General features: G+C 45.6%; 1 protein-coding gene across 1 annotated transcript in view; it reads right to left on the reverse strand.

Annotated features, from left to right (window-relative positions):
* Positions 1-10,000, reverse strand: part of LOC311079104 (uncharacterized protein) — an 80,603-nt gene that overhangs the window by 10,857 nt on the left and 59,746 nt on the right. Inside the window, exons 13-14 of the mRNA XM_084108300.1 lie at positions 8,152-8,235; positions 7,870-7,968 (exon numbers count right to left, since the gene is read on the reverse strand). Coding sequence (XP_083964426.1) covers positions 7,870-7,968; positions 8,152-8,235 — 183 coding nt within the window. The remainder of the gene's footprint in view (positions 1-7,869; positions 7,969-8,151; positions 8,236-10,000) is intronic.

The following is a 10,000-nucleotide window of genomic DNA, read 5'->3' on the forward strand; positions in this document are numbered from 1 at the left end:
CATCTCCCTGTATTTCTGCTTTTTACAAATTCTCAGCAAAAAAAGCCAACCTATAGTATGAAACATCGTAGACTTACTCCTAAATATGTTGAGTCTTTTAAAAGGTCACTGGCTGAGATATATCATGGAATCATGTCTTCGGACATCAGGATGCCGAAACAGCTTATCAGACATTTATGAATATATTTTCATCTTTGTTTAATAAATGTTTTCCATTGGTACAAAGTAGGAGTAAAAACAGGAATATTTCTAAGCCATGGTTTACACCTGCATTAAGAAAATCTTCCATTACTAAAAATAAGTTGTATAAAAAATCTCTCATTAGCCCCACACCGTTAAATACTGCGTACTATAAAAAATATAAAAACAAATTCAGCAAAGTTTTAAAAGATGCCAAGAAAAAATATTTTTCTGAAAAGTTAGAAAATTCATGTGAAAATATAAAAAAGACCTGGAATGTTATAAATTAATTATTAAATAAAAAACAAACAATTCGAGGAATTCCATCTCAGTTATCCGATGGTATCCAGAATTATCAAAACTCCATCGATATAGCAAACGGTCTCAATGATTTCTTTGTGAATGTTGGTCCTTCACTGGCAAAAAACATTGTGAATACAGGAAAATTTACTTCACAAATTTTTGATTTGCCTCATCCTTGCTTAAATGAATTTGATCCTCCAACTCCTAATGAAGTGCTTGAAATCATATTAAAGATGAAGGACACAGCTCCAGGACATGATGAAATTAGAGAAATAAAGAAAGTAGCTTCCTCTATTATTGAGCCTGTAACTTATGTTCTCTCTTTGTCACTCAAAACAGGCGTTGTACCAAGAGATCTCAAATTAGCTAAAGTAACTCCCTTGTTTAAGTCTGGGAATTCACGTTTATTTAACAATTATCGACCTATTTCTGTTACGATCTGCTCCGAGACTCGAAGGTTAGATCCAAATGCAGCTTTATTGGCTGGGGCAATCCAGAGGCGTAATCCAATGTACAGGCTAGGGTCATACACAGGCAGGCAGTCAAAACAAAGAAACAAACAAAACAAACAAACAGGCAGGGACCAGAGGCAAGAGAGTAATCCAGGGACCAGAGGCAAAAGAGTAATCCAGGGAACGGGGCAAGAAATCCAAATAAACCAAAAGACAAGAAACCAGTGAAAACGCTCGGAAATGCAGACTAACAGTACAACAAGACTTCGCGGTGAGTGAATGAATGAACATGGTATAAATAGACTGAGACTAACAGGATGATGGGACACAGGTGAATGCAATCAGTGATAATGAGGTACAGGTGAATGTGATGAGTGATCAGAGATGATGAGTCCGGGCAGTGAGTATAGGAATTGTAGTCTGAGAGTGAACGTGAGTGTCTGATGGTGAGTGCCCTCTGGTGGCTCTCAAGGGTACTCCAGCTGGTGACCGTTACATAGCCCCCCCTTTAAGGAGCGGATTCCAGATGCTCCTAAATTGTCCAGGAGGGTGGTGGAGCGGAGGCGGACCCGGGGGCGGGATGGAGGGCCAGGCCCGTGCAGCGGAAGAGGACCTGAAGACTCCGGCAGGGCGTATGGCCAGGGCGGAGCAGGCTGTGCAGGCGGCCAGGGCGGAGCAGGCTGTGCAGGCGGCCAGGGCGGAGCAGGCAGTGCAGGCGGCCAGGGCGGAGCAGGCAGTGCAGGCGGCCAGGGCGGAGCAGGCTGTTCAGGCGGCCAGGGCGGAGCAGGCAGTGCAGGCGGCCATGGCGGAGCAGGCAGTGCAGGCGGCCGGGACGGAGCAGGCTGAGCAGGCGGCCGGGGCGGAGACGACCCTTCAGGCGGCCGGGGCGGAGACGACCCTTCAGGCGGATCCAACGGTTCAGGAACATGAACGGGCTCAAGAACAGGAACGGGCTCAGGGGATGCGGTGGCCATCTTGTCCGAAGACAGAGGCGTGGAGTCGGCCATCTTGTCCGAAGACACAGGCGTGGGGTCGGCCATCTTGTCCGAAGACACAGGCGTGGAGTCGGCCATCTTGTCCGAGGACACAGGCGTGGAGTCGGCCATCTTGTCCGAGGACACAGGCGTGGAGTCGGCCATCTTGTCCGAGGACACAGGCGTGGAGTCGGCCATCTTGTCCGAGGACACAGGCGTGGAGTCGGCCATCTTGTCCGAGGACACAGGCGTGGAGTCGGCCATTTTGTCCGAAGACACAGGCGCAGAAAGAGGAAGAGGAACAGATTTTCAGGCTCAGGAACAATTTCAGTCTCGGCGGGACGAGACTCTGGACGGGCAGACGTGACGTGAAGCTCTGGCTCTGGCTCGGCAGGACTGACGTGAAGCTCTGGCTCTGGCTCGGCAGGACTGACGTGAAGCTCTGGCTCTGGCTCTGGCTCGGCAGGACTGACGTGAAGCTCTGGCTCTGGCTCTGGCTCTGGCTCGGCAGGACTGACGTGAAGCTCTGGCTCTGGCTCGGCAGGACTGACGTGAAGCTCTGGCTCTGGCTCGGCAGGACTGACGTGAAGCTCTGGCTCTGGCTCGGCAGAAGTGACGGGAAGCTCTGGCTCTGGATCGGAATCAGTGCGCTCTGAGCTTGACAGGACCAGCGGCGGTGAGGGCCTTGAGCTGGGCAGGACCAGCGGCGAAGAGGGCTTTGAGCTGGGCAGGACCAGCGGCCGAGAGGGCTTTGAGCTGGGCAGGACCAGCGGCGAAGAGGGCTTTGAGCTGGGCAGGACCAACGGCCGAGAGGGCTTTGAGCTGGGCACCGATGAGAGCTCTGTGCTGGGCAGCAATGAGAGCTCTGAACTGGACGGAACCAGCGGCGAAGAAGACTCTGAGCTGGGCAGGACCAGCGGCGAAGAGGACTCTGAGCTGGACAGAACCAGCGATGAAGAGGGCTTTGTGCTGGACGGGACCAGCAGTGAAGGCTCTGTGCTGGACGGGACCAGCGGTGAAGAAGGCTCTGTGCTGGACGGAACCAGCGGTGAAGAAGGCTCTGTGCTGGACGGGACCAGCGGTGAAGAGGGCTCTGTGCTGGACGGGACCAGCGGTGAAGAGGGCTCTGTGCTGGACGGAACCAGCGGTGAAGAAGGCTCTGTGCTGGACGGGACCAGCGGTGAAGAGGGCTCTGTGCTGGACGGGACCAGCGGTGAAGAGGGCTCTGTGCTGGACAGGACCAGCGGTGAAGAGGGCTCTGTGCTGGACGGGACCAGCGGTGAAGAGGGCTCTGTGCTGGACAGGACCAGCGGTGAAGAGGGCTCTGTGCTGGACGGGACCAGCGGTGAAGAGGGCTCTGTGCTGGACGGGACCAGCGGTGAAGAGGGCTCTGTGCTGGACGGGACCAGCGGTGAAGAGGGCTCTGTGCTGGACGGGACCAGCGGTGAAGAGGGCTCTGTGCTGGATGGGACCAGCAGTGAAGGCAGGCTCTGTGCTGGACGGGACCAGCGGTGAAGAGGGCTCTGTGCTGGACGGGACCAGCGGTGAAGAGGGCTCTGTGCTGGACAGGACCAGCGGTGAAGAGGGCTCTGTGCTGGACGGGACCAGCGGTGAAGAGGGCTCTGTGCTGGACAGGACCAGCGGTGAAGAGGGCTCTGTGCTGGACGGGACCAGCGGTGAAGAGGGCTCTGTGCTGGACGGGACCAGCGGTGAAGAGGGCTCTGTGCTGGACGGGACCAGCGGTGAAGAGGGCTCTGTGCTGGACGGGACCAGCGGTGAAGAGGGCTCTGTGCTGGACGGGACCAGCGGTGAAGAGGGCTCTGTGCTGGACGGGACCAGCGGTGAAGAGGGCTCTGTGCTGGATGGGACCAGCAGTGAAGGCAGGCTCTGTGCTGGACGGGACCAGCGGTGAAGAGGGCTCTGTGCTGGACGGGACCAGCGGTGAAGAGGGCTCTGTGCTGGACGGGACCAGCGGTGAAGACTCTAGCTTGGCGGGCATGTCGCTTGCTGTCTCAGGCGTGGCGGGCATGATGCTCTCAGTCTCAGGGGCGGCGGGCATGACGCATACTGCCTTGGCTTCGGCAGATCTTGCGTGAAGTGCAGGCTCGGCTGGACTGGCGTTAAGTGCAGGCTCGGCTGGACTGGCGTGAAGTGCAGGCTCGGCAGGGCTGACGTGAAGCGCAGGCTCGGCAGGGCTGACGTGAAGTGACTCAGCCAGCAAAAGAGCCTGGATTATATACTTTTGAAGATTCCAGCCAGGGTGATGAAGTGGCATAAGGGAGCTGATCGGCTCAGATAGTCCTCCACGGAAAAATATCATTAGGCATACTTCATCGAAAAATGCCAAAGGTGCTAGCTCAATAAAGTCTCTCACGTACTCCTCTATGGGCCGGTCTCCCTGACGGAGACACATAATCTGTGCCGCTGGATTCATGGTGGTCATTGCTGCTGGATCTGGGTGCGGCGAAGTCTTCTGTTACGATCTGCTCCGAGACTCGAAGGTTAGATCCAAATGCAGCTTTATTGGCTGGGGCAATCCAGAGGCGTAATCCAATGTACAGGCTAGGCTCATACACAGGCAGGCAGTCAAAACAAAGAAACAAATAAAACAAACAAACAGGCAGGGACCAGAGGCAAGAGAGTAATCCAGGGACCAGAGGCAAAAGAGTAATGCAGGGAACGGGGCAAGAAATCCAAATAAACCAAAAGACAAGAAACCAGGGAAAACGCTCGGAAATGCAGACTAACAGTACAACAAGACTTCGCGGTGAGTGAATGAATGAACATGGTATAAATAGACTGAGACTAACAGGATGATGGGACACAGGTGAATGCAATCAGTGATAATGAGGTACAGGTGAATGTGATGAGTGATCAGAGATGATGAGTCCGGGCAGTGAGTATGGGAATTGTAGTCTGAGAGTGAACGTGAGTGTCTGATGGTGAGTGCCCTCTGGTGGCTCTCAAGGGTACTCCAGCTGGTGACCGTTACAATTTCAGTTCTACCTTTGTTTTCTAAAATACTGGAAAAATTTGTTTATTAAAGGATATTAAAACAGTTGACAGAAAATTTGATCTTATATGATCACCAGTATGGCTTCAGAGAGAACATGTCTACAGAAATGGCTCTTTTACAGTTTGTCGATAAAATCACAAAAAATCAGCATGAGAAAAATAACACTATTGGTATATTTTTAGACTTGTCGAAAGCATTCGACACAGTAAATCATAATATTCTTTTAGCAAAATTAGAAAATTATGGCATTAAACATACAGCCTTAAATTGGGTACAAAACTATTTGGAAGAGAGAGAGCAATTTGTTTATGTTTACAATCTGAGCTCAAGTAGGGGAAAACTTTTATGTGGGGTACTGCAGGGGTCCATTTTGGGACCTCTATTATTTCTAATTTATATCAATGTTTGCAGACGATACATGTCTTCTATTATCTCATTCTAACATTGACACATTGATAAGAGAAGCAAATGAAGAATTACAAAATATTTCTAAATGGTTTAAAGTAAATCAACTCTCTCTTAATATAGAAAAAACTAACTTTATGATTTTTAGCACAAAAAACAAAGGAGACTGTCAGGACATAGAGGTATCAATTGATGGTTTAAAAATTAGCCAAGTGAACCAAATAAAATTTTTAGGTGTCATTGTCGACCAAAAACTAACCTGGAAATATCATATTCAACATGTTTGCAGAAAAATAATTAAATCTGTTGGTATACTGAGTAGAGTTCGCTCTTTAATTGATATTTTATGTATGAAAACATTATATTATAGTTTAATCTATCCCCACATTCTGTACTGTAATATTGTTTGGGGTGCAACATGCCAAACATATCTAAATAAGATTTTATTAATACAAAAGAAATTCTTAAGAATTATGAGTAATTCAAATAGATCGTCATCATCTGCTCCGCTTTTCATGAAAATATAACATTTTGACAATATTTAATGTTAACATCTATTGCATAAATATCTTTATGTACAAGTATGTGAATATGACAAATATTGTGCCCAGAGCTTTTAATAACTTTTTTATGTATTCTTCGGATGTTCATGCATAATCCACAAGGCACTGTAAAGACTTTTATCTTCCTTTTTGTAGAACTACAGCCAATCAATCTACACTGAAATACAGAGGGCCTTCCCTCTGGAATCATTTAGACCCCATTTTAAAGACTAAAACCACTTTAAACTCTTTCAAAAGAGAGCTGAAAATAATGTTAACATGTAAATGAGTTTATCTTGTTAATTTGTTATATTGAAATGATTGATGTATTGATTGTATTGTCTTGTTTGATCATGTAATTTTATGTCCATTTAATGTGATTTTGGGGAGGTGGTTTTATAAGACCTCATGGTCTTCTCACTCTCTCCCGCACAGTATTTTCGTTTTCTTCTTTTATGGATTTGTAAAGTTGTATTTTAAATGTTATATGTGCAAATAAACTTTCAACTTTCACACACACACACACACACACACACACACATAAGATCATCACTGACAGTGTTCATCAACACACACACACACACACACACACACACACACACATCAGATCATCACTGACAGTGTTCATCAACACACACACACACACACACACACACACACACACACACACACACACACACACACACACACACACACACACACCAGATCATCACAGACAGTGTTCATCAACACACACACACACACACACACACACACACACACACACACACACACACACATCAGATCATCACTGACAGTGTTCATCAACACACACACACACACACACACAAACACACACACACACACACACACACCAGATCATCACTGACAGTGTTCATCAACACACACACACACACACACACACACACACACACACACACACACACACATCAGATCATCACTGACAGTGTTCATCAACACACACACACACACACACACACACACACACACACACACCAGATCATCACTGACAGTGTTCATCAACACACACACACACACACACACACACACACACACACACACACACACACACACACACACACACACATCAGATCATCACTGACAGTGTTCATCAACACACACACACACACACACACACACACACACACACACACACACACACATCAGATCATCACTGACAGTGTTCATCAACACACACACACACCAGATCATCACAGACAGTGTTCATCAACACACACACACACACACACACACACACACACACACACACATACATCAGATCATCACAGACAGTGTTCATCAACACACACACACACACACACACACACCAGATCATCACAGACAGTGTTCATCAACACACACACACACACACACACACACACACACACACACACACACACACACACACACACACACACACACACACACACACACACACATCAGACCATCACTGACAGTGTTCATCAACACACACACACACACACACACACACACACACACACACACCAGATCATCACAGACAGTGTTCATCAACACACACACACACACACACACACACACACACACACACACACACACACACACACACACACACACACACACATCAGATCATCACTGACAGTGTTCATCAACACACACACACACACACACACACACACACACACACACACCAGATCATCACAGACAGTGTTCATCAACACACACACACACACACACACACACACACACACACACACACACACACACACACACACACACATCAGATCATCACTGACAGTGTTCATCAACACACACACACACACACACACACACACACACACACACACACATCAGATCATCACTGACAGTGTTCATCAACACACACACACACACACACACACACACACACACACACACACACACACACACACACACACACACACACACACACACACACACACACACACACACACACACACACACAGATGTGTCAGATATATAATGTAATATAATCATACCCTTCTCATTCTCCAGAGCTGTGCTGTAGAAATAGATCATTACAGCATTGATCAATATCATGAACATTAACCACACTGATCTCCTGACCGAAGGTGAACCTGAAAAACATGTTTAATATTAGTGTAAAACTGCATATCTGTGTTTGACACTCACTGAGTAAAACATCAAGACCATACATTAAACATTATATATAGAATATTGAATAAATGTTCAAAACGACTGAACACAGATTATTATCATTAAAGATTGAGGGATCAGATCATAATTCATCAGACACTTACAGCCCATTTGTTGACCACATGTAATGTCCCAGTCGTATCTGGTCACTGTTGTAAACACTGGTAACACTGCAACAATGATGAACCCTGGAAACAAGAGATTATATTAATGCAGAGATTATATTAATGCAGAGATTATATTAATGCAGAGATTATATGAATGCAGAGATTATATTAATGCAGAGATTATATGAATGCAGATTCTGAGATTCACAACAGACATATTCACATACGAGTATATATAAATAGATATATACTGTATATGAATCACTCAGTGTATAATGAGTTAAAGTGAAAGACTTCAGTTATTATATCCATCACTCGTTATATTTACAGTGTGTTGATTCAGTTCTGCCTGTAAGATGAAGATGTGTGTGTTATTGTCAGCATTTGAAGACTCGATCAGACAGAATGTGTGTTTCTTCAGGTTTGATAACGTCACATATTATCAACAAAAAAAAGCTCTTTAGTCAGATTTGTCAGTGAGTTTTGATACATATGACCGGTCTTGTACAGTCTGTTATGAGGGAATTGAGCTGTTGTGGGTGAATCAGACTGGTGTTGATCTGAAGACAGACTCCAGATATCAGATATTATCATCATCAGATCAATATCGCTGTTTCATCATCACTCTGACTACAACACTCCTGAATGAAGATGACAACAGAGAGTGGAGATGTCAGCTTACTCTCAGAAATCAACTCCAGACCTCAGTCAGATACACTGTCAAGTATTCAGGTGAGAAAACACTCTTTTCAGACAGACTTGTCAAAACTTTCACACACTGGCTCTACTCTTTCTGAATACGTTTGGCAATTGCAAAATATTAGTGGTCAAAGTCATAAACTGCATGTAAAATCCTTATAATTCCCAATATTGTCCTCCTATGGGTCATACTAGGCTAAAATAGACTCTTCTGATTCATGCAATATTTCATGTTTATATCATTATATCATTCTAAGGCTTAATAATTTCCTTGATTCAGGAAAGCTGAAGGTTTATGGGAAGCAGCTCACTGTGTTTCACTCTCATATAAAGCAGGAATAAATGATACAGTAACATCTCTCTCCTCAACTACTGCCACTTTAAGCTGTGATGATTGAACACAAACTGCATGTCATGATCAATATGAAAATATGATGTTAATGTCCTGATGCGTCTGAACATTCATCTTCTGCAGCTCCAGTCGCTTCAGCAACACTGACTCCAGTCAGAAGCTCAAACTCTGAGAAGACATCAAGCCGAACTACAGCAGCAGCTTCTACACAAGGTTCATGATCACATGATCACGGTCACACACCATCAGCCTCTCGCTTCACTGGCTCTCACAGACTGCTCTATCATCACACACATCACGCATCACAGATCTTTTCGGCTGATAAAACATGTTTTCTGTTCATGTGTGTCGAGACGGTTCAGAAATCCCGACCGGCTGATGCTTTACTGCATGTCCGGAGTAAAGAGTGTAAGCCCATGTATAGTAAACCTTTATACGTTTCAGATAAACGCTGTTCTTTTGAACTTTATATTCATCAAAGAATCCTGAAAAATAAAATGTATCAAAGTTTCCACAAAAATATGAACTGATTTCAACACTGATAATAATCATAAATGTGTCTTGATCATCAGATCCTCATATTAGAGTGATTTCTGAGGGATCATGTGACACTGAAGACTGGAGTAATGATGATCATGTGACACTGAAGACTGGAGTAATGATGATCATGTGACACTGAAGACTGGAGTAATGATGATCATGTGACACTGAAGACTGGAGTAATGATGCTGAACATCAGCTTTGATCACAGGAATAAATTACACTGTTATTTCTGTCACACACACTGTACAATCT

Source organism: Abramis brama (genome assembly GCF_963993115.1).
Source record: "Abramis brama genome assembly, chromosome: 1".
NCBI classification, from domain to species: Eukaryota; Metazoa; Chordata; class Actinopteri; order Cypriniformes; family Leuciscidae; genus Abramis; species Abramis brama.